The 25978-nt window shown below is 45.7% G+C and overlaps 1 protein-coding gene across 3 annotated transcripts in view; it reads right to left on the bottom strand.

Annotated features, from left to right (window-relative positions):
* SULT2B1 (sulfotransferase family 2B member 1) overlaps window positions 1-25730 on the bottom strand; it is a 60241-nt gene extending 34511 nt beyond the window's left edge. The window contains exons 1-5 of one of the 3 annotated variants that reach the window (XM_068115392.2): window positions 25619-25730; window positions 16265-16425; window positions 11368-11576; window positions 3363-3489; window positions 2985-3079 (exon numbers count right to left, since the gene is read on the bottom strand). In XM_068115392.2, coding sequence (XP_067971493.2) covers window positions 2985-3079; window positions 3363-3489; window positions 11368-11576; window positions 16265-16412 — 579 coding nt within the window. In that variant the 5' untranslated portion in view covers window positions 16413-16425; window positions 25619-25730. Of the gene's footprint in view, window positions 1-2984; window positions 3080-3362; window positions 3490-11367; window positions 11577-16264; window positions 16426-25305 lie in introns of all 3 variants that reach the window. The other 2 variants (XM_068115391.2, XM_078779163.1) reach the window with 2 other exon arrangements.
* Between the last annotated feature and the right edge of the window lie 248 nt (window positions 25731-25978).

The following is a 25978-nucleotide window of genomic DNA, read 5'->3' as shown; positions in this document are numbered from 1 at the left end:
ATCTGTTCACAAGACCTAATCCTATTGCAAGACCTGTTCACAAGACCTAATCCTATCACAAGATCTGTTCACAAGACCTGTTCACAAGACCTAATCCGATCACAAGATCTGTTCACAAGACCTGTTCACAAGACCTAATCCGATCACAAGACCTGTTCACAAGACCTAATCCTATCCCAAGACCTGTTCACAAGACCTAATCCTATCCCAAGACCTGTTCACAAGACCTACTCCTATCCCAAGACCTGTTCACAAGACCTGTTCACAAGATGTAATCCTATCCCAAGACCTGTTCACAAGACCTAATTCTATCACAAGACCTGTTCACAAGACCTAATCCTATCCCAAGACCTGTTCACAAGACCTAATTCTATCACAAGACCTGTTCACAAGACCTAATTCTATCACAAGACCAAATCCTATCACAAGACCTGTTCACAATACCTGTTCACAAGACCTAATCCTATCCCAAGACCTGTTCACAAGACCTAATTCTATCACAAGACCTGTTCACAAGACCTAATCCTATCCCAAGACCTGTTCACAAGACCTAATTCTATCACAAGACCTGTTCACAAGACCTAATTCTATCACAAGACCTGTTCACAAGACGTAATTCTATCACAAGAACTAATCCTATCACAAGACTTAATCCTATCACAAGACCTAATCCAATCAAGATCTGTTCACAAGACCTAATCCTATCAAGACCTGATCACAAGACCTAATCCTATCACAAGATCTGTTCACAAGACCTAATCCTATCACAAGACCTGTTCACAAGACCTAATCCTATCACAAGACCTAATCCTATCACAAGACCTGTTCACAAGACCTAATTCTATCACAAGACCAAATTCTATCACAAGACCAAATCCTATCACAAGACCTAATCCTATCACAAGACCTGTTCACAAGACCTGTTCACAAGACCTAATCCTATCACAAGACCTGTTCACAAGACGTAATTCTATCACAAGACCTAATCCTATCACAAGACCTGTTCACAAGACGTAATTCTATCACAAGACCTAATCCTATCACAAGACCTGTTCACAAGACGTAATTCTATCACAAGACCTAATCCTATCACAAGACCTGTTCACAAGATGTAATTCTATCACAAGACTTAATCCTATCACAAGACCTAATCCTATCACAAGACCTAATCCTATCACAAGACCTAATCCTATCACAAGACCTGTTCACAAGACCTAATTCTATCACAAGACTTAATCTTATCGCTAGACCTGTTCACGAGACCTAATTCTATCACAAGACGTAATCCTATCGCAAGACCTGTTCACAAGACCTAATCCTATCAAGATCTGTTCACAAGACCTGTTCACAAGACCTAATCCTATCACAAGATCTGTTCACAAGACCTGTTCACAAGACCTAATCCGATCACAAGACCTGTTCACAAGACCTAATTCTATCATAGGATTAGGTCGTGTGATAGAATTAGGTCTTATCACAAGACCTGTTCACAAGACCTAATCCTATCACAAGACCTAATCCTATCACAAGACCTAATCCTATCACAAGAGCTAATCCTATCACAAGACCTAATCCTATCACAAGACCCTAATCCTATCACAAGACCCTAATCCTATCACAAGACCCTAATCCTATCACAAGACCCTAATCCTATCACAAGACCCTAATCCTATCACAAGACCCTAATCCTATCACAAGACCCTAATCCTATCACAAGACCCTAATCCTATCACAAGACCCTAATCCTATCACAAGACCCTAATCCTATCACAAGACCTAATCATATCCAAAGACCTAATCATATCCAAAGACCTAATCCTATCACAAGACCCTAATCCTATCACAGGACCCTAATCCTATCACAAGACCCTAATCCTATCACAAGACCCTAATCCTATCACAAGACCCTAATCCTATCACAAGACCCTAATCCTATCACAAGACCCTAATCCTATCACAAGACCCTAATCCTATCACAGGACCCTAATCCTATCACAAGACCCTAATCCTATCACAAGACCCTAATCCTATCACAAGACCCTAATCCTATCACAAGATCATATCACAAGACTCTAATCCTATCACAAGACCCGAATCCTATCACAAGACCCTAATCCTATCACAAGATCTAATCCTATCAGAAGACCTAATCCTATCACAAGACCTAATCATATCACAAGACCTAATCATATCACAAGACCTAATCATATCACAAGACCTAATCCTATCACAAGACCTAATCATATCACAAGACCTGTTCTCACATCGCAGGTAGGCCCAGTGGTGTCTGGTTCTACCTCCTCTCCACCTGTCTTGTTCCCTGCACTCTATCCTCTGGCCCTTCCCAGCAATTCCAGGATGCACCTGTTCCTCCTCTTCCTGGGTAAACTTCCAAAATCCATTCTGACTGCACACCTCAACTCTTTTATTCCTCACCTCTCCGATCCATGGAACCTCCTTCTAGAATCTAGAGGCTTTTGTTCCTCACTCTTCACTCCAGGACTTCAAGGAAGCAGTGCACCGTCCCCTCTTATAACCCCCAATTATGATCCATGATTTTTATTACTCCCATTAACTCTTCCTAACTCAACCCTCTCACTTCCCAGGGTCTATGTTGTTTCTCTCCTCTCCCACTCCCTCCATCCACCCCTTCCACACTTTGTCTTTCTCGACTCTCTCTTCCTTTCCTGTTCTTTTTTCTCCTCCTTACCGCTACTAATTGTTGTCCCGCTACTACCCCACCGTCAATTTAATCTTGCTCTCTTCGATGAGCCTCACACCTGTACAAGCCCCCCCTCCCCCCTCCCCCCTCCCCCCTCCCCCCTCCCCAACGCACCATGTTTTCCAGAAATTGAGATGCATGAGACTGCGAGCAATAAAACAACCTGTGGACACCACTGTGTTCAGGTAAGGGCCTAAACATTCTCAAACATAAAAATCAACATCAGGAGAATCTTTTATTTATCCACAAAGACATCACTAACCATGATCATGTCCTCGTACGTGACGTAGAGCATGTCCATCTGGTCTTTATGATCAAGCCAGCCCTGGATGTGCTTAAACCATGGGCACATGTACACTGCATACGGACAGTATGGCACGCGTGTCATGTGACATTGTACAGGTATGAAACTGTACTCCAGTCTACCTGCATTTGCTGTACATTTACAGACCTTTTTCTCAAAAGCAGTTGAGTCTCCCCCCCCCCACACCCCCCCTCCAATTCCCCTCTAAACCTGCTCTCACAGGTATGAAACTGTACTCCAGTCTACCTGCATCTACTGTACATTTACAGACCTTTCTCTCAAAACACTTGAGCCCACTTCCCCCCAATTCCCCTCTAAACCTGCTCTCAGTCTCACCTGTGCCATGGAGCATCTTGTTGAAGAAGTCGTCAAAATCCCCGGGATCCTGGAGGAACTTTGCAAACTTGCTGAAATGATAGTATGACGTGGTCACGTCCTTGGGATTTCGTGCCGTGTAGATCACCTGAAAAAGGTCAAAGTTCAGGTTACTTGGGCTACCCTGGCCAGTTACTCCCATGGGAGTCCCCAAAGTCTGATTCTTGTCACCAAACCAACTTGTCCACAACTTTTTTAAATGTCATGCTATATACCGCTTATCGTTCGATCCCTCAATGGTTACGGATCACTTGAAAAATTAAATAATTATCGTATCCCAATCCATATTCAGATTTTTTTTGTTTTTTTGTTTTTTTTTGTTTTGTATACAAGATCGAGGCTCGTGAAAGAGCGAACATTAATCACACAGAAAGACAAACAGACACACAAAACAAATAACATCGGGAGCGGTAGACAAGATGGGGAGAGAGGGGGAAGGACACAAACACAACATTTGAGAGCAGGGACCGAGAGACATGGAGACATCGAGAGAACTGTGGGAGGGAGAGGGCTTTGGGGGGGAGGCATGGGAAGAGGGGGGGGGGGGTGGGAGAGGTATAAAACATATGGACACTGCCAAGACTTCCAGGAAAGAAGTTGGAATTTCAAACAAGGTGGATCTGGGGTGAATTAGTGGGGGTAGAAAAGATCAAGGTTTTGGATGGGGGAAGATAAGAGATGGTGGTGAACAGCTGTTTTGAAGACCTGGAGGGAGGAGTGTGATTGAAGTGAGTGTGGGAGTTTGTTCCAGAGGCGGGAGAAAAGAGGAATGAAAGAGTGAAGGTGAGCAGAGAGCCGAGATTTCGGCAGTTTAACCATCAGAGGGTGGCTGGCAGATCTTGTGCGACCTGTAGGAATATTTGGGGGACAGAGCACAGAGAGAGCTGGGGGAGCAAGGCCGGAGAGGAGTCGGTAGAAGACAGAAAGACCACCTACCTGCCTGCGGTGAGTGAGTGAGTGAAAGGCCCTCAGAGATAGCTTCATCGCGGGAGATTCCAATGATTCTGAAAGCTTTGGATTCAACAGCGTGAAGCCGAGCCAGGTGTGAGGCAGGAGCACCAGCCCATAGGGGAGAACAGTATTCCATTGAGCTGCGGATGAAAGCCTTGTATGTGGTGAGGAGCTCAGGTGTGCCTAGGAAGGACTTCGCACGACGGAGGATACCCAGTCGGCGACTGGCTTTGGAGGCCAGCTTGGAAATGTGGTTTTCCCAAGAAAGATCATGGCAGATGGTGAGACCCAAAAGCTTGAGCGACAGAACTTCTTGGAGAGGATTGTTGAGAAAGTAGATGGGAGGGTTGTCCAGTCGATCTTTTCGGAGAGACATAGTAAGAGTGTGAGATTTGTCAGGATTGAAAGACATGTTCCACATGTTTGACCAGTCTGTGATTTGGTCCAGGTCTTCAGAGAGTGAGGAGGCTGCAGACTGCCGATCTGAGGGATGAGGAATGGAGCGGCAGAGAGTGGAGTCATCAGCAAAGAGATACAGAGGATTTTCCAGAGAGTCGGAGAGATCATTGATAAAGACCAGAAAAAGCACAGGGCCCAGAACACTGCCTTGGGGAACTCCAGCCTGAACGGGAAGGGGAGATGAGAGAAATCCATTCAGGGCCACACGTTGACTACGACCAGAGAGGAAGTCCGCAAGCCATGCATGGAGATTTCCATGGATACCATGGGAGGAGAGTTTGGTGAGCAGAGCTGGGTGCCAGACCGTATCGAAGGCACGTGATATGTCAAGGGAGACAGCTCTGATTTCCTGTTTGGCATTGAGGACCTCCATCCATTGTTGAGACAGCAGAAGCAGCATGTCCAGAGTAGAGTGACCTGGTCTGAAACCAAATTGATGATCAGAGATCAAGCCATTGGAGAAGAGGAAAGATTTCATATCCGAAGCAATGATGGATTCCATGACTTTGCTGATAATTTGGAGCAGGCTGATTGGTCTGTAGGTGCAAGGATCTGTTTTTGCACCTTTTTTGTGTAAAGCGGTAATGTTTGCTGATTTCCAGGATGCTGGCAGATGACCTTGAGCAAAAGATAGGGTGAAAAGAACAGAGAGAGGGTGAGATAGAGCGGCAGAGCAGGATTTTAGGACCCGTGGGCTGATGCCATCTGGTCCAGTTGCAGAATCAAAGTCGAGGTTTGACAAAAACTCCTCCACCTTGTCAGGAGAGAAGGTCACAGAGTCCAGGAGCAGTTTGGTTCGACTGGGAAAGGTGGGAACAGAGAGAGATGGGTTTGGGACTAAGGATTTTGAGGCAAACACAGAGTTGAGGCATTCGGCTTTGTCACGTGTGATGTCAACTGTGTGGCCATTTGAGGTAAGGGAGGGGATGGAGGGGGAACAAACACCAGAAACGGATTTGACCAGACGCCACCAGGATTTGGAGGAAGGAGACAGGTTTGAGAGTTCATTCTTGAGTGAGGAGAGATAGTGCTTCCTGGCACTCCTGAGGGTAGACACACACTTGTTCCGAGCTTGGTGGAAGGAACTGAGATTTCCTTCAGTTGGATTAGCCTTCCAAGAGGCAAAGGCAAGTTGTTTCAGGGCAACTGCCTCACCACAAGATTCAGTGTACCATGGACAGGAGGAAGGGTAAGACAACTGAAGGCGAGATTGGATAAATCTGTGCATGAGAGAGATCAGTTTGCTTTGGAAGAATTCCCAGGAAGAATTGATGTCAGAGGCAGTGGAGATGGGAGACCAATCCAGACGATTGATGGCTGCTTGAAGACCGTCCCAGTCGGCCTGAGTGAAATGCCAGACTCGTCGACGCTGAGGAGGCTCTCTGAGAATGGCCAGAGAGATGTCCACTTTGACAAGCACATGATCAGAAGAACCGATTGGAGCAGAAGAAGAGCAGCAGACATTAACAGGGAAGTTAGTCATAACCAAGTCTAGAAGAGAAGATACTCCATTGGCTGAGATCCGGGTCGGGAAATTGACAGATTGTGTCAATCCCAGTGAGTCACAGAAGTCCTTTGCTGAGGTGCCATGACTGGTGAGAGAGGAACCCACACCCAACCAGGTGGCATGATGACAATTGAAGTCACCACAAATGAGGAAGAGAGAGTTGGGATGAGTGGATAGAAGTTGGTCCATGTTGTCAGACAGTGAAATGTAGATGGAGTCATCACTGTTTGGGGGACGGTACAGAACACATATGAACAAAAGGTGGGAGCGGAGAGGAAGCCGTAGCCAGAGGTACTCCTGGGGGTGAGGAGGAGAGAGGGCAGTGCAAGGAGAGTGAGGAAGAGAGTTTTTGATAAAGATAGCCACCCCACCACCAGGCCGAGGCTCAGGTCTATCATACCGGAGGAGGGAGTAACCAGGAAGAGATATTAAGGAATCAGAGACATCTTGAAGGAGGAAAGTCTCTGTTAAGCAGATCAAGTCTGGATTGTCAGAAGCAACCTGTATGGAGAGATCAGTCAGGTTTGAGCGAAGGCCCCGGTTGTTTGAGGTCCATACCGTTAATGAAGAGAGAGGGGGAGCATCGGGTACAGGACAGGGGAGGGGAGGAGTAGGGTAAGATGAAGGATGAGAGGGGGAGGTAGGGAGAGCAGTTGTTAGTGTATCAGCGATTGCAGAAGAGTTCCAAGAAAGGGAAGGATGAGGAGGATGAAAGGTTTGAAGGTGAAGGGATGAGGCACAGAGAGGGGTTGTTTGAGGGGGGGCAGAGGAAAGAAGAAGGTTGGGGGGGGGGGTGGAGGTATGAGATAGAAGGGAGACGAAGTGGGGAGGAGGCAGCTTTGAGGAGGAGGGGGGAGGAGGGAGAATTGGAGAGGAATGGTATGGGGGGAGATTTGAATGGGAGGGGTTGGGGGGGAGTTTTGAAGGGGAGGAGTGAGGGGGGAGTTTAGGAGGGGAAGGGCAAGGGGGGAGTTCAGGAGTGGAAGGGCAAGGGGGGAGTTCAGGAGTGGAGGGGTAGGGGGGGAGTTTAAGAGTGGCGGGGCAAGGGGGGAGTTTAGGATCTTCACCAAAATCGAATCGATTCGTACTTGTCACAGACACAACCAACCGTCCTTGTCGTCCAAATCCGTCCACAACCTTTTGTGATATCCTGTTCACAGACAGATAGACAAACTGACAGACAGGGGTGAAAACATAACCTCCGGTGGCTGAGGTAATGAGTGTAGGTGAGCAGTGATCTGAAATTCTGGTAGTTTAACCATACGAAGGAGGAAGGTGCACTGTTTCCCTCCTGCAGGAACCTGGGGCGCGGGGAGGGGGGGGGGGGGAGGGGGGGACAAAGCACGGAGCGGGAAGAGGGTGCAAGACCAGAAAGGGGACGGTAGAAGATAGAGAGACCACCGACCTGTCTGTGATGGTGTAATGATAGGCCCATAGACTCAGATTCATCGCTGGAGATTCCAATAATCTTGAAGGACTTGGTTTCCACGGTGTCAAGATATGGGGCAGGGGAGCCGGCCCAGAAGGGGAGAGCAGTACTCCATCAAGCTGCGGATGACGCTTTGTAGATGGATAGGAGTTCAGGTGTGCCAAGGAAGGAATTTGTACGGCGAAGGATGCCCAGTCGATGACGATGCTTTGGAGGCCAACTTTGAAATGTGGTTTTCCCAGGAAAGATCATGGCAGATAGTGAGACCCAGGAGTTTCAAAACGTAACTTCCTCGAGAAGATTGTTAAGAGAGTAGATGGGTAGGGGTGATTGCCAGACGATTCTTTCAGAGAGAGACAGTGAGTGTGTGATATTTGTCAGGATTGAAAGACATATTCCAAGTGTTTGACCAGCTTTTGAGTTTTTGATGGTCTGAAGAGAGGGAAGAGGCTGCGGCCTGCCTCTCTGAAGGATGAGGGATGCCATCAGCAAATAGATAGAGGATTTTCAGAGAGATTATTGATGAAGATGAGGAACAAGACAGTGCCCAGAAACCTGCCTTGGGGCCCTCCAGCCTTGACACGGAGAGGAGATTAAAGGATTTCTTTGAGAGCCGCACATTAGCTATGGGAGTAGACGAAGTCAGTTAGCCATGTGTGGAGCTGGTCTTGGAGACAGTTTAGAGAGCAAGGCGGGATGCCAGCCTATCAAAAGCACAAGATATGTCCAGATAGATGGTCTTGTGTCTGACATTGAGGGCCTCCATCCATTTTTGGTTGAGTAGAAGAAGCAAGTCCAAGGTAGAGTGATCTGGTCGAAAACCAAACTGATGATCTGAGATGAGGTTGTTGGAGAAAATGAAGGATTTCATATCAACCGGGATGATGCATTCCATGAGCTTTCTGATTATTGGAAGTAAGCTGACAGGTCTTTCTGTCCCCCGTCGCACCGCGGAGCAAAAGGAGGACTTTGGTTTTCCCCTCCGTCGTCCGTGTGTGCGTGCGGACGTGCGTGCGTGCGTAAGCGAAGGACCGAATTCTAATTTGGTGTGTGAGTGCAACTAGGCATATGGAAGAACCCTATTGAAAATTAGATCGCCACGTCAAAATCCAAGATGGCCGCCGCCATGTATGTCTGACGCCATGTATGTCTGAACCTTGTGAGCGGAATATCTTGAAAAATAAGCGAAGTACCAACTTCTAATCTAGTGTGTGGGTGTGTCTAGGCATAAGGGAGAACGCTATTGAAAATTGGGTCGCCACGTCAAAATCCAAGATGGCCGCCACCATATATATGTCTGAACCTTGTGAGCGAAATATCTTGAAAAATAAACGAACTACTAACTTCTAATCTGGTGTGTGGGTGTATCTAGGCATAAGGGAGAACGCTATTGAAAATTGGGTCGCCACGTCAAAATCCAAGATGGCCGCCTTGCGTCTTCCACTTTGTCAACTCACATCACTTCAACGACGGGGGACCTAGGCGTAACGCTTGTTTTATGTTGCTCCAGGCACGGACTATATAGCCCTCATCGAGGCCAGGCCTTAAATAAATGATGAAAAGTATATGATGAAAAGTGTACGATGAAAAGTGTCTGGTGTTTGTTTGCGAGAAAGAGGTTGAAGCTTGGCCCGGTAGCTGTAATTTGAGTGAGACAGAAAGTAAGACCAGCAATCCTGACACGGAGAGTGTAAGATGCTTCCAGGCACCACTTTAACGCACCTAAGTCAGGATGGTAGTACTACCCTAGGCGGTTGCTGTCTCCAACCTACTACCTAAAGAGGGGATCAGCTTGGTGAAGTGGATCCGTTTTTGCAACTATTTTATGTAATGCAGTAATGGTGGGATTTCCAAGCAGATGGAAGATGACCTCAGGCAAATTATAGGGTGGAGAGGGCAGAGAGGGGATGTGCTTGAGCAGCAGAGGCAAAAACAGCAGAGAAGATTTTTATGACACGTGAGCTGATGTTGTCCTGTGCAACTGCAGAACAAGAATCGAAGGTTGAAATAACCTTCTCCACCTTCTCAGGTGCAAAAGACAGAGTTCAGGAGCAGTTGGGTACGACCGGGAAGGATGGGCACCGAGAGTGAGGGTTAGGGGTCACAAGATTTGGAAGCAAACACAATGGAGGCATTCGGCCTTCTTACGAGCAGAGTCGGCTGTGGTTCCATTTGAAGAAATGGAAGGGATGGAAGGGGAGCACACTCCAGAGATAGACTTAACAAGGCCCCATCAGGTTTTAGAGGAGGGAGACGAGTTTGAAAGTTCAATCTTGAGGTTGGACAGATGTTTTTTTATGGCTATCTTGAGAATGGACACACACTTGTTGTGGGCTTTGTGGAAAGCATCGAGATTGCCTTCAGTTGGATTTGCCTTCCAGGAAGAGAAGGTAAGTCGTTTCAGAGCAACTGCCTCACCACAGGATTCAGCGTACCATGGGTGGGAAGAAGGGTAGGTTAGTTGAAGACGAGATGGGATGAATCTGTGCTTGAGAAAGAGCAGGTTTATGGGGAACAATTCCCAGGCTGAGCAGTAGATATGGGAGACCAGTCCTGAAGAGAGATGGCTGCTTGCAGTCCCTGCCAATCTGATTGAGTGAACTGTCGGACTCGCCAGCGTTGACGCAGCTCACTGAGAATAGCCAGAGAGATGTTGACTTTCACAAGCACGTGATCAGATGAACCATTTGGAGCAGAGGAATAGTAGGGGACGTTTGCTGGAAAGTTTGTCACCATCAAGTCCAGAAGGGAGGATTTGCCATTGGTAGAAATCCAGGTGGGAAAGTTCACGGATTGAGTCAGTCCTATTGACTTTCGGAAGTCCTTTGCTGAAGTGCCATGGCTGGTGATAGAGGTACCGACGCCAGCCAAGTTGCGTGGTGACAATTGAAATCACCACAAAGGAGGAAGAGGGAGAGAGTTGAGATGAGTGGTTAAACATTTGTCCATGTTGTCAGAGAGACAGAGAGACAGAGAGACAGAGAGACAGAGAGACAGAGAGAGAGAGAGAGTTGGATGCATGGATGTAGATGTTGATGGAGTAGTCACTGTTTGGAAGACGGTACAACACAGGTGACCAAGAGGTGGGAGCGGAGGGGAAGTCACTGCCAAATGCACTCCTGGGGGCTGGAAGGTGTAAGATCAGGACATGGACAGTGAGAAATGTAAAGTGCATCTCCTCTGCCGGGGCGTGGTTCAGGTCTGTCTATTTACAAGGGAAGGAAATAGAATAGAAGAATGATCGTTTTAAGGCCATTTTCCCCGCTAGAGCGGGGGTTAGCCTTGCGGGCCTCATGACAATCATGGTTCCCTGTTTGAAGCAATGTTTTTATGACCGGATGCCCTTCCTGACGCCAACCCTTAATCGCCTCTTACGATGCGCAAGGATACAGTGTACCTATTCTAAACCGGGGTACACACCGGGAAGGAATTATTTCAAAATTTGCATTTACTTACAGGATGTTCCTCAAACCCCAGGGTATAACATTGTTTCTCAAAGTGTCCTTGTACATTTCCAAAATTGTTCAACAATGAAGATCCCCTTAAATTGCAACACATGTCTGCACAAACACCTTAGTGAGCGCAAAGCTTATGAGTTGTACATTTCTGTTTCACTGCACCTTGCCTCTCCCTTTGGACAGCTGGGCAGGTGCATATTCGTAAGGCAGGTGCGTGCTCACGAGCCGTGGCGCAGCTCGGTTCTCAAGGAATCCTTTAGCCGTATTCTGCTCCAACCAGGGTACACGCTCCCAATTGGGATGGGTGTGGACTTGGGATAAGTCACCATTACTCGTCACCAGGGTCAGGATCTCCTGCATCCAGGTTGTCCCTGTCACAGATGCCGTGAATTACATCATCGACGTGTTAAAGGTAGACATGATCATCAGGAACAGTTTGGGGGTAATTCTGGAAGCTGGTGTATGAGGATTTTGGCTCAGAAATTAAATAAAACATGTCAGCAACGCTCTTCTTATCAAGGAAGAAGCTCTTCAATTCCAATACATATCTGTACAAACACCATAATGAGCATACAGCTTATGGGCAAACGTTTTGTGGCATCTCACCAACATAGTGCTGCCTGCTTGAGCACACATTCTAAGGATTGTACATACAACTCGTGCCGGAACACACATTACGACATACCACTAAAGCACACATTTCAAACACAATACCTGTTTATGGAACTAAGTGGCATTTTAACCGTCACTTTGCTGGCGGATTTAAACAAAAGATGGCATGTTGTACTTCACAAACATCCTGCTCAATTGACTCCATAATTTGCCCGAGGTCATCTTCCATCTGCTTGAAAGTCAGCGAACATCACCATCAGCCAAAATGAGGAAATTAAACATTTTTTTTAAATTTCGAATTATTCTCACTCAGATTTCAACATCACCGTAATGCATATTATCAAGTTGTTTAAAATGTATTGATACAGCATGACGATTTGTAATACCCGCTACCACCAGGTGGCGCTATACGATACACATTTCCATGGAGAAAATTGGGGTCTTTCCCCCACCTTGAACTCCCTCCCCCCATATATGCTACCCATACAGAAACCATACTTGAGGTACCTTTGGGCAATATGCAAAATTTGGTTAGCTTTGGTTGAGTAGTTTTTAAAAAATTTTTTGAAGAATATACAAACAAACATTTGTATAAACTAGAACGGCACTCGTAGAGTGGTTGGTCTCGCTCCGCGCGTTCATTCTGAACACAAATACCATTGTTAACTGAACACGCTACTATCATGGCCCACTGCTATTATGGCCCATATACTACCCGTATCATCCGTGCACCCTATTATTTACGTCACATACTTTTTTTGGCTTGGGTTATGTACGTCATAAATATATTTCTTCCCTCACATCGGGTCGTAGCTCAGAAATACAAAGTTTAATATTTTTGGATAAGAATTTCAATTCAACCAATTATGACTGGAATAGCACTTCACTGATGATATCATCGTTATCACCCTTCACACCCCAAGGGGAGTTGATGACGTATTCCAAGTTTAAATTTTTTTGGTTGAGCGGTTTCGGAGGAAATGATGTCAAATTTTTGTTTTTCATGGGCGAGGTCTGCAGTCTTCTTGAGAAACAAGGACATGGGCGTGGTCTACGAGCGGCAAATTTGATTGGTCGTGATGACATAAAATGCTGTAATATTTTGTCCAACCACAGCTAAACGGACGGGATTTGAAAATGTGAAAAAGGTGATTTTGTGTTCCAGATTGTTCATGAATATAATTCAATTGAAATAAAATAAAGATTTTAAATGTTGTCGAAAAAACAAATCCAGAAGTTTACCGCTGTTACTGCAGCATCTATTACACCGCCTTATTTAACACGTTACAATTAGTTGTTGTGCTTGTTGTTTGTGTCCTTTATTAAATCCTTTAAAAAAGTAAGTTTCCTGTTTGAAATGATTTTCAATTTTCTTTAATTGCAAAACAGGCAGGCAGAGTAAAAATATGATCACATTCCTCTCTGCACACCTGCAATGGGACAAATTTAGAGACAGTAAACTTCAGGTTCATTTTCTTATTCATGTTCAAAGTATAACATTCGATTGAAATGAAGTTGCTCCTCAATCCCCCTTGCCCCTCCCCTTCAAATCTCCCCCCCCTACCATGTTTCTCCTATTCTCACCCCTCCCCCTCCTCCTCAAAGCTGCATTCTCCCCACTTCCTCTCCCTTCTATCTCATACCTCCACCTCCTTCAACTTTCTACTTTGCTCTGTCCTCCCACCGCCCCCAATCAAACAACCCCTCACTGTGCCTCATCCCATCACCATCAAACCTTTTGTCCTCCTCGTCCTTCCCTTTCTCCGAACTGTTCTGCAATCTCTGACACACTATCAACTGCTCTCCCTACCTCCCCCTCTCACCCTTCATCTTACCCTACCCCTCCCCTCCCCTGCACCCGATGCTCCCACTCCCTCTTCCTTAACGGAATGGACCTCAAACATCCGGGGCCTTCGCTCAAACTTGATTGATTTCTCCATACAGGTTGCTTCTGACAAACCAGACTTGATCTGCTTAACAGAAACTTTCCTCCTTCGAGATGTCTCCGATTCCTTAATATCTCTTCCTGGTTACTCCCTCCTCCGGTATGATAGACCTGAGCCTCGTCCTGGAGGTGGGGTTGCTATCTTTATATAAAAAACTCTTCCTCACTCTCCCTGCACTGCCCTCTCTCCACTTCACCTCACCATCAGGTAGTCAACGGTTGTCGTCGACCCACCTGACGTGTATGTAACAAGCTTATTATCCTCTTTCTGGAACTGAGTATTACAAATGAACAAATCAGCTCCATCAGCAAACTCCAAAATCCTTTCACCTTCTCCATTTCTCACACCATATCCGTAACCCCCATGAACTCCCTCAAAACCGTCCATACTCCTTCCCACATGTCCATTTAGGTCTCCTCCTACCACAACAACTTCCTCATCTGTCACGTTTTCCATCAGCTTCTCTATTGCACACCAGAACTTGTCCTTCTCTTCATCGCTCCGACCAACCTGCGGAGCATATCCCGAGATGACGTTCACCAAGAGCTTCCCAATCATCATTTTCACCATCATCAACCTTTCACTCACTCTAGTCACACTCACCACACAGTCTACAAACTCAGAAAACAGGACACCAACACCATTCATGCCCTCCAGGCACCCTTGCCACACAAACTTGTATTTCTGTCCCTGCCTACCCTTTACCATTCTCACACCACTTCCCTTCCATCTCGTCTCCTGCACACAACATATGTCCACTCTTCTTCTGACCAATACTTCCACCACTGCTCCTGATCTCCCTGTCATTGTCCCTACATTCCATATCCCAAACCTCAGAAACCGATCTCCACGTCGGGCATCAGACGTTTTGTCATCATAAATGGAGTGATTTCCACCCTTGCTTCGATCGGGTTCCCCACCTTGAGTTTTGACGAGAGGGAGTCGGGTCCCCCACGGGGTACTTCGGGCTGTACCCTGCCCATATGTAGTTGTAATTGTCATGGTTCTCTTTTTGAGGCAATGTTTTTATGGCCGGATGCCCTTCCTGACGCCAACCCTTTTAGGCTCTCGATATGAGTTCAAATAAAATATGGGTGTTTTAGAATCAACAAAGGGTTTAGGAGTCTATTCAGGAGTTAAACTTTGTTAATGGCTTCGATGGGGAAGGGAGAAATAGACAAATGTTTTAGGGGTTATCCTGGAAAGGCTTGTAGGCCCTATGACTCCTGGAGGTCAAATTGACCATTGTAAACCCTGCAGGTTAATCAGCTTTTGAATGCAACTTATCCTGGCTGTTGTTTTGCAAATCTGCATAATCTTTCCTTTACATCGGAGGTCAAATTAACTCAGTTGGGGATATGGAACAAACATTGTTAACTCTGTGGAGGTTATCTACATCACAGTAAGACACAATAAACTGTTTGTAAATTACCATCCGAGGGGGATTACATGTCCCTCCCACCTATAAAAATGAATGGTCTTGCCTACGTGACCTGTGGGGGATGGGTTCACGTGTGTTTGTTCTTCCCCTCCCACCTATTCAAATCATGAAGGTATATAAGGACTGATTCTTGAGACTGTCAGGAGAGCGAGCTATGATGTCGGGCAGGCAGCATGTTCGTCTCTCCAATCATCCATGTGCACGGGATGATAGTTTGCGCTGTAAATACACGTTTTTTTTTAGTAAAACGGTTCAATGAATCTTTGAGCCGGTGGTCTTTGGGGAATAAGACCCCTGATTTCCCTCCACAGTATCAGCTGCGACACTGCTAATCGCAGCATTGATAACCTTACTTAGCCTTAAGAAGCCTTTATAGTTACCCTCGCCAGAGGAGAGGGTATTGCATTTGAATCCGTTTGTTTGTTTGTCTGTTTGTTTGTCCGCACAGAATAAATATGATTTTCTCTGCAACCGTTGGTCCGATTGACAGGAAATTTCCACCATAGGAGCAACTCCACCTGTATAATTTTTTAATGATAATTATGATGTCATAGTTCACGTGGTTCGGCCTCCATCTTGGAAAAACCGAAAAACTTTGCACCTCTATATCTCCGAAAGTGCTGAATAGAAAAAAAATTGAGACATGGCTCATTGTAAAGAACTCTCCATGGGGAATAAAATGTTAATGATGGTGTCATAGGTGCCTCTATTATGATGTCATAATTCGACAAGTACACAACTTCATCCGATCAAGATGAAATTTCTTGAGCATAATCTAGGAATAAATTAGTTCAGAAAAAAATAATGATGTCATCGGTCACGTGATTCGGCCGCCATATTTGTTTTAACACAAAAGCCTTAAAAACCACTGAAAACACATCCTGGCGAGGGTTTGTAATCTCTGATTGCTCTTTCTTGTTATCAAATTGGATGACAAATGAGGGTCTGGAGGTACAAATTGGGTGTAACCTGCCAGAAGAGACCAAATAGGACCGGTGTAGTTTTGTTCACCATCTGCCAACAAAAGCTGAACTCAAATTCAATGTTGCTGGTTTCTTACCTGACTTTGGGAATGTGACGCTGAACACGTCTCCATCTTGGATTGGAAAGTTTTTTGCATAATCCAAGCTTTCTTTTGAGTGTACGTACATGGGAACCAACAGCTCTGGATGGTCCAACAATGGGAACGGAGTAGGAAGGTTCTCCATGGCAACGATAATCCTGTGGAGAAAGAGGAAGAAATCAGAGTGCTCACAAATGTCCTCGAGTCATGACCCCGAGTGCTGCGTTTGTAAAATTGTTCAAAATTCGAATGTAATTAAGGGACTGCCAGCATCGCCGTGTCATTTGGTTATGATTACAGGCCTAACTATCCCAGGTGCTTTGGAGGCCTTGCATGATATGGATGAGCTGTGAGGTGGACCCCACTCATGGTAAGGAATATAATATTTCCAGTAAGCCAGCACCCGTGGCAACCCCCAACCCTGTCCGCTCCCATACCTTTTGTTGGCTGGGAACCTGCTGGCTGTTGTTTTTTTTTAGCTCCTCCAGTAATAATAATGAAGAAACATCAAGAATAATAATAGCTCTAAAAAAACATCTAAAAATAATAATCAAGAAACAATCCTGAGTTTCCAACTTATTGCTAAATTGATAGCTCAGATGGACGCACATAATATGCACCCATAATATAAACCACGGTGCCAATGAAAAAAAAATATGGGGTAAAAAGTTTCTCCAAACTGTCCCTATTTCTTGATTATTTTTTTTTGTATTAGTGACTGTCCCTATTCACCCATAAAACGGGGTGAATAGGGAAGGCCATAAAAATCCTATTTATTCCTATTTAACCCATATATGGGGTTAATAGGGACTATAAGTTGCTTTTTAAAAAAACAAGAGAACACTTTCAACCCAAATATCAACAAATCAGTATGGTTATCAATCTTCAGCGAAAAAAGTTTCCGAACTTTTTTCAGTTTGTGTCCCGATTCACCTTGCTGTCCCTATTCACCCCATTTTACGGTACACACACATACACCTCACACTGTTTCACTCAATAAGTCAATAACTAGGTAAGCGAGTAAGCGGTTGTGCTATTAGGGCTGCAGATTGAGTATGAAAATAAGGGTGAAGTGGCAACTAGCTTCCTACCAGCTAATTTTGATATTTTTATAAAGTATGGGCCCTGGCTACTTCACACACCAAAAATACCCAGATTCCCCTTGGGGGGAACATGTTCAAGTGACGTCATCAAGATGGCCTCCATTTTTATTAAGTTTTTGTATTTTATTTTTACATTGAGGGTCCCTGTGTCCTGATCTGTAATAAAATGATACTAGCATCTGATTTAAATATTCTATTTAATAATATTAATATTTAATAATATTTAAAAATAATATTATTAATTATATTTAATAATATTTAAAATAATATATTTTTTATTTTTTTATTTTATATTTTTTTGTATACAAGATCGAGGCTTGTGAAAGAGCTAACATTAATCACACAGAAAGACAAACCGACATATAAAACATATAACATGGGGAGCGGTAGACAAGATGGGGCGAGAGGGGGAGGAACACAAACACAACATCTGAGAGCAGGGACATCGAGAGATCTGTGGGAGGGAGAGGGCTTTGGGGGGGGGGGAGGCATGGGAAGGGGGGGTGGGAGAGGTATAAAACATATGGACACTGCCAGGACTTCCAGGAAAGAAGTTGGAATTTCAAACAAGGTGGATCTGGGGTGAATTAGTGGGGATAGAAAAGATCAAGGTTTTGGATGGGGAAAGATAAGAGATGGTGGTGAACAGCTGTTTTAAAGACCTGGAGGGAGGAGTGGGATTGAAGGGAGTGTGGGAGTTTGTTCCAGAGGCGGGAGAAAAGAGGAATGAAAGAGTGAAGGTGAGCAGAGAGCCGAGATTTCGGCAGTTTAACCATCAGAGGGTTGCTGGCAGATCTTATGCGACCTGTAGGAATATTTGGGGGACAAAGCACAGAGAGAGCTGGGGGAGCAAGGCCGGAGAGGAGTCGGTAGAAGACAGAAAGACCACCTACCTGTCTGCGGTGAGTGAGTGAAAGGCCCTCAGAGATAGCTTCATCACGGGAGATTCCAATGATTCGGAAAGCTTTGGTTTCAACAGCGTGAAGCCGAGCTAGGTGTGAGGCAGGAGCACCGGCCCATAGGGGAGAACAGTATTCCATTGAGCTGCGGATGAAAGCCTTGTATGTGGTGAGGAGCTCAGGTGTGCCGAGGAAGGACTTCGCACGATGGAGGATGCCCAGTCGGCGACTGGCTTTGGAAGCCAGCTTGGAAATGTGATTTTCCCAAGAAAGATCATGGCAGATAGTGAGACCCAAAAGCTTGAGCGACAGAACTTCTTGGAGAGGATTGTTGAGAAAGTAGATGGGAGGGTTGTCCAGTCGATCTTTTCGGAGAGACATAGTAAGAGTGTGAGATTTGTCAGGATTGAAAGACATGTTCCACTTGTTTGACCAGTCTGTGATTTTGTCCAGTTCTTCAGAGAGTGAGGAGGCTGCAGACTGCCGATCTGAGGGAAGAGGAATGGAGCGGCAGAGAGTGGAGTCATCAGCAAAGAGATAGAGCATTTTCCAGAGAGTCGGAGAGATCATTGATGAAGACCAGAAAAAGCACAGGGCCCAGAACACTACCTTGGGGAACTCCAGCCTGAACAGGAAGGGGAGATGAGAGAAATCCATTCAGGGCCACACGTTGACTACGACCAGAGAGGAAGTCCGCAAGCCATGCATGGAGATTTACATGGATACCATAGGAGGAGAGTTTGGTGAGCAGAGCTGGGTACCAGACCGTATCGAAGGCACGTGATATGTCAAGGGAGACGGCTCTGATTTCCTGCTTGGCATTGAGGACCTCCATCCATTGTTGAGACAGCAGAAACAGCATGTCCAGAATAGAATGACCTGGTCTGAATCCAAATTGATGATCGGAGATCAAGCCATTGGAGAAGAGGAAGGATTTCATATCTGAAGCAATGATGGATTCCATGACTTTGCTGATAATTGGGAGCAGGCTGATTGGTCTGTAGTTGCAAGGATCTGTTTTTGCACCTTTTTTGTGTAAAGCGGTAATGTTTGCTGATTTCCAGGATGCTGGCAGATGACCTTGAGGAAAAGAGAGGGTGAAAAGAACAGAGAGAGGGTGAGATAGAGCGGCAGAGCAGGATTTTAGGACCTGTGTGCTGATGCCGTCTGGTCTAGTGGAAGAATCAGAGTCGAGGTTTGACAAAAACTCCTCCACCTTGTCCGGGGAGAAGGACACAGAGCCCAGGAGCAGTTGGGTTCGACTGGGTAAGGTGGGAACAGAGAGAGATGGCTTTGGGACACAAGATTTTGAGGCAAACACAGAGTTGAGGCATTCGGCTTTGTCACGTGCGGTGTCAACTGTGTAGCCATTTGAGGTAAGGGAGGGGATGGAGGGGGAACAAACACCAGAAACGGATTTGACCAGACGCCACCAGGATTTGGAGGAAGGAGACAGGTTTGAGAGTTCATTCTTGAGTGTGGAGAGATAGTGCTTCCTGGCACTCCTGAGGGTAGACACACACTTGTTCCGAGCTTGGTGGAAGGAACTGAGATTGCCTTCAGTTGGATTTGCCTTCCAAGCGGCAAAGGCAAGTTGTTCCAGGGCAACTGCCTCACCACAACATTCAGTGTACCATGGATGGGAGGAAGGGTATGACAACTGAAGACGAGACGGGATAAATCTGTGCATGAGAGAGGGCAGTTTGCTTTGGAAGAATTCCCAGGATGAGTTAATGTCAGAGGCAGTGGAGATGGGAGACCAGTCCAGATGATTGATGGCTGCTTGAAGACCGTGCCAGTCGGCCTGAGTGAAATGCCATACTCGTCGGCGCTGAGGAGGCTCTCTGAGAATGGCCATAGAGATGTCCACTTTAACAAGCACATGATCAGAAGAACCGATTGGGGCAGAAGAAGAGCAGCAGATATTAGCATGGAAGTTTGTCATAACCAAGTCTAGAAGAGAAGATACACCATTGGCTGAGATCCGGGTCGGGAAATTGACAGATTATGTCAATCCCAGTGAGTCGCAGAAGTCCTTTGCTGAGGTGCCATGGCTGGTGAGAGATTAACCCATACCCAGTAAGCTGGCATGATGACAGTTGAAGTTGCCACATATGAGGAAGAGAGAGTTGGGATGAGTGGATAGAAGTTGGTCCATGTTGTCAGACAGTGAAATGTAAATGGAGTCATCACTGTTTGGAGGATGGTACAGAACACATATGAACAAAAGGTGGGAGTGGAGAGGAAGCCATAGCCAGAGGTACTCCTGGGGGTGAGGTGGAGAGAGGGCAGTGCAAGGAGAGTGAGGAAGAGTTTTTGATAAAGATAGCCACCCCACCACCAGGACGAGGCTCAGGTCTATCATACCGGAGGAGGGAGTAACCAGGAAGAGATATTAAGGAATCAGAGACATCTTGAAGGAGGAAAGTTTCTGTTAAGCAGATCAAGTCTGGATTGTCAGAAGCAACCTGTATGGAGAGATTAGTCAGGTTTGAGCGAAGGCCCCGGATGTTTGAGGTCCATACCGTTAATGAAGAGAGAGGGGGAGCATCGGGTACAGGACAGGGGAGGGGAGGAGCAGGGTAAGATGAAGGATGAGAGGGGGAGGTAGGGAGAGCAGTTGATTGTGTGTCAGAGATTACAGAAGAGTTACAAGAAAGGGAAGGATGAGGAGAACGAAAGGTTTGATGGTGAAGGGATGAGGCACAGTGAGGGGTTGTTTGAGAGGGGGGAGAGGAAAGTAGAAGGGGAGGAGGCAGCTTTGTGGAGGAGGAGGAGGGGAGAGGGAGAATTGGAGAGGAATGGTATGGGAGGAGATTTGAATGGGAGGGGTTGTGGGGGAGTTTTGAAGGGGAGTGAGGGGGGAGTTTAGGAGGGGAGGGGTAAGGGGGGAGTTTAGGAGGGGAGGGGCAAGGGGGGAGTTTAGGAGTGGAGGGGCAAGGGGGGAGTTTAGGAGTGTAGGTGCAAGGGGGGGGGGATTTAGAGGGGAGGGGCAAGGGGGCAGTTCAGGAGGGGAAGGGCAAGGGGGGAATTTAGGAGTGGAGGGGCAAGGGGGGAGTTTAGGAGTGTAGGGGCAAGGGGGGGGGGATTTGGAGGGGAGGGGCAAGAGGGGAGTTTAGAAAGTGGATGATTAATGAAAGACGAACATTGATAACAAATTGGGTTTATTGTGATTTTCAGTCAGCAATCCGATTAAGAACGATGGAGGAGGGATGGAATGAATGTGAATTTAGAGCATGCAGTGTTTTAGAGGTATAAGGGATTGAATTTTTTTTTTTTGAAGTGGAATGAGTTGGAGAGGAAATTGAAAGAAGCCTTTTAAATATGAAGAAAAACAGCGTGCTGTAATAAACCACTGAATAAAACACTGAAGGGGAAAGATTAAACATATTTAAATAATATTTAAACAGAACCGTGAACAATCTTATATGTACAAAATTCCAACGGGGGGAGGGCCGAGAGGGACCACCACGAGTCATTTAAATGCGTACATTGCAAATGCATGCATTGCATTTAAATGCATTTAAATTAATTTAATAATTTAATTTAAATATTTAAATAATATTTAAATTAAACGCAGCTGATGCATTAAGATCAATTTCTTGGGTATGAGGGTATTCAGTTGTTGGTTGTAATTTTTCTATGTCTCTGCGAATAATACTAACTGCACGGTGAAGTATTTGGGAATCATTTTTGTAATCAGAACCATTGTTGTAAGCACATTCTCACGAACTTCTGCTGGCTTCATATTCGCTGCTGTAAGTTTTATTCCTTTCTTTTTATTCTCTGGTTCTCCACAAATGAAACGGTGCTCATCCCAGGAAAAGGCTGATGTTTTTTCTATTGACAGTAAAACTACTATATAAACGGTTAGGTACTACGTCAGCACCCGTACACAATGCCAAACTTTACAATTTTGGCAGCCATTTTGATGACGTCATTTAAGCATGTTCCCCCAGAAGTGTTCTGGGTATTTTTGGTTTGTGAACTTGTCAAGGCCCCGAAAAAATACCAAAAGTAGCTGGTAGGAAGCTAGTTGCCAGTTCCGCCATTTTTAAGGCACTTTTTGACAATAATCTGCGAAGTGCATGTTCCCTATGTGTGATTGTGCATGTTCGAAGTTTCTGCAATGAACGTGTGACGTTTCATTTCATTAGACATCTGTAGAGCGGTGCATGTGAGATGCACCTCAGGTGGTAGCGTGGTGTGAGGAGCACCAGAAGTAGTTTTTGTGGAGTGAGGGGACACGAGGTGGTAGTGTGGAGTGAATGGCACGTGAGGTGCCAGCGTTGAGTGAGGGGCACGCGAGGTGCCAGTGTAAAGTGAGAGCATGCAAGGTAGCAGTGTGGAGTGAGGGCACACGAGGTGGCAGTGTGGAGTAAGAGTACGCGAGGTGCCAGCGTTGAGTGAGGGGCACGCGAGGTGCCAACGTAAAGTGAGAGCATGCAAGGTAGCAGGGTGGAGTGAGGGCACACGAGGTGGCAGTGTGGAGTAAGAGTACGCGAGATGCCAGTGTGGAGTGAGGAGAACGCGAGGTGCCAGTGTGGAGTGAGGAGCACACGGGGTGCCATTATGTATCCCACTGATAGTTTACATTTTGTATCCAACTGATAGTTTACATTTTGTATCCAACTGATAGTTCACGTTTTGTGTTCCACTGATAGTTTGCATTTTGTATCCAACTGATAGTTCACGTTTTGTGTTCCACTGATAGTTTGCATTTTGTATCCAACTGATAGTTTATGTTTTGTGTTCCACTGATAGTTTACATTTTGTATCCAACTGATAGTTCACGTTTTGTGTTCCACTGATAGTTTACATTTTGTATCCAACTGATAGTTTATGTTTTGTGTTCCACTGATAGTTTGCATTTTGTATCCAACTGATAGTTCACGTTTTGTGTTCCACTGATAGTTTACATTTTGTATCCAACTGATAGTTCACGTTTTGTGTTCCACTGATAGTTTGCATTTTGTATCCAACTGATAGTTTATGTTTTGTGTTCCACTGATAGTTTACGTTTTGTATCCAACTGATAGTTTACCTTTTTTTGTTCCACTGATAGTTTACGTTTTGTATCCAACATAGTTTACGTTTTGTGTTCCACAGATCGTTTACATTTTGTGTCCAACTGATAGTTTACGTTTTGTGTTCCATACTTTACGTTTTGTATCCAACTGATAGTTTACTTTGAATATATAACTGATAGTTTACATTTTGTATCCAACTGATAGTTGACATTTTGTATCCAACTGATAGTTTACATTTTGTATCCAACTGATACTGATAGTTTCTGTTTTGTGTTCCATAGTTTACGTTTTGTATCCAACTGATAGTTTACTTTGAGTATATAACTGATAGTTTATATTTTGTATCCAAATGATAGTTTACATTTTGTATCCAACTGATAGTTTACATTTTGTATCCAACTGATACTGATAGTTTCTGCTTTGTGTCCAACTTTATCAATGATCTCTCCGACTCTCTGGAAAATCCTCTCTATCTCTTTGCTGATGACTCCACTCTCTGCCGCTCCATTCCTCTTCCCTCAGATCGGCAGTCTGCAGCCTCCTCACTCTCTGAAGACTTGGACAAAGTCACAGACTGGTCAAACAAGTGGAACATGTCTTTCAATCCTGACAAATCTCACACTCTTACGATGTCTCTCCGAAAAGATCGACTGGACAACCCTCCCATCTACTTTCTCAACAATCCTCTCCAAGAAGTTCTGTCGCTCAAGCTTTTGGGTCTCACTATCTGCCATGATCTTTCTTGGGAAAACCACATTTCTAAGCAGGCCTCCAAAGCCAGTCGCCAACTGGGCATCCTCCGTCGTGCGAAGTCCTTCCTCGGCACACCTGAGCTCCTCACCACATACAAACAAGGCTTTCATCCGCAGCTCAATGGAATACTGTTCTCCCCTATGGGCCGGTGCTCCTGCCTCACACCTAGCTCGGCTTCACGCTGTTGAAACCAAAGCTTTCAGAATCATTGGAATCTCCCGCGATGAAGCTATCTCTGAGGGCCTTTCACTCACTCACCGCAGGCAGGTAGGTGGTCTTTCTGTCTTCTACTGACTCCTCTCCGGCCTTGCTCCCCCAGCTCTCTCTGTGCTCTGTCCCCCAAATATTCCGACAGGTCGCACAAGATCTGCCAGCAACCCTCTGATCATCACGGCCAGCCACCCTCTGATGGTTAAACTGCCGAAATCTCGGCTCTCTGCTCACCTTCACTCTTTCATTCCTCTTTTCTCCCACCTCTGGAACAAACTCCCCCACTCCCTTCAATCCCACTCCTCCCTCCAGGTCTTTAAAACAGCTGTTCACCACCATCTCTTATCTTCCCCCATCCAAAACCTTGATCTTTTCTACCCCCGCTAATTCACCCCAGATCCACCTTGTTTGAAATTCCAACTTCTTTCCTGGAAGTCCTGGCAGTGTCCATATGTTTTATACCTCTCCCACCCCCCCCCCCCCTTCCCATGCCCTCTCCCTCCCACAGATCTCTCGATGTCTCCATGTCTCTCGGTCCCTGCTCTCAAATGTTGTGTTTGTGTCCTTCCCCCTCTCTCCCCATCTTGTCTACCGCTCCCGATGTTATATGTTTTATGTGTCGGTTTGTCTTTCTGTGTGATTAATGTTCGCTCTTTCACGAGCCTCGATCTTGTATACAAAAAAAAGAAAAAAGAAAGAAAAAAAGAAGCTGATAGTTTACTTTGAGTATATAACTGATAGTTTACATTTTGTATCCAACTGATACTGATAGTTTCTGTTTTGTGTCCAACTGATAGTTTACTTTGAGTATATAACTGATAGTTTACATTTTGTATCCAACTAATAGTTTACGTTTTGTGTTCCACTGAGAGGTCGGATCTGGATTCGGACCTGAACCAAAATCGAATCAGCTTGTTCACCAAGTTTTGTTCACACATCGACCAACTCATCCACCAAGTTTTGTCACAATTCGAACACAACTTTTTAAAGTGATGCTGCTCACACACGTACAGGGGTGAAAAGGTAACCCCCGCACCGCCCACCTTCGATGTCGGACGTTACAAGACGATCGTCCAAGTGCGTTGTGGTTGTGCCTCGTGTGCTGTGGTCAATTTTATACCTGTAATTGTCCACGTACGCACCTTCAGTTAAACTGTCCGAACTCATGAACCGTCGGACATCATCGTTCAGGGTCGGGTTCAGAGTCCGGTCCGTAAGGCAGCGAGAGGTTCCGTGCCCTGTAGCTGTACGTGACACGGCCTCACTACTCACCAATCACTTGTTGTTCGTTCCGCGATCGTCACTAAACGAAGTTTCACCGTCATTTACACACTCGCTCATCCCCGGATCACTCACCTTGTCGCACTCGCGTTCTCAATAAAATGAAAGATTTGCCTCAAATGAGGAAGGAAGGAAATGGTAATGGGATAAGGAGACACACGAGGGGCGGGGCTGGGTAGGAGGAGACACACGAGGGGCGGGGCTGGGTGGGCGGATTAATGAGGTGAATTGGGGTGAGGATTTCATTGCGACGTCATCAGTGCCCTTTTGGACTTCTGTCCCAATAGAGTTCAGTGACTGTTTAAAGGGTCAAAACATCCACGGAGGAAGCAAGAGTGAGGAGAGTGAGGTTACTCACCGCCACATCACGTGTGAGAGTGAGGAGAGTGAGAGTACTCACCACCACATCATGTGGGAGACTGAGGGGAGTGAGAG

Source organism: Myxine glutinosa, chromosome 5, assembly GCF_964187855.1.
Source record: "Myxine glutinosa chromosome 5, kmMyxGlut1.1, whole genome shotgun sequence".
NCBI lineage: Eukaryota > Metazoa > Chordata > Myxini > Myxiniformes > Myxinidae > Myxine > Myxine glutinosa.
This window is presented reverse-complemented; position numbering and strand designations above follow the sequence as displayed.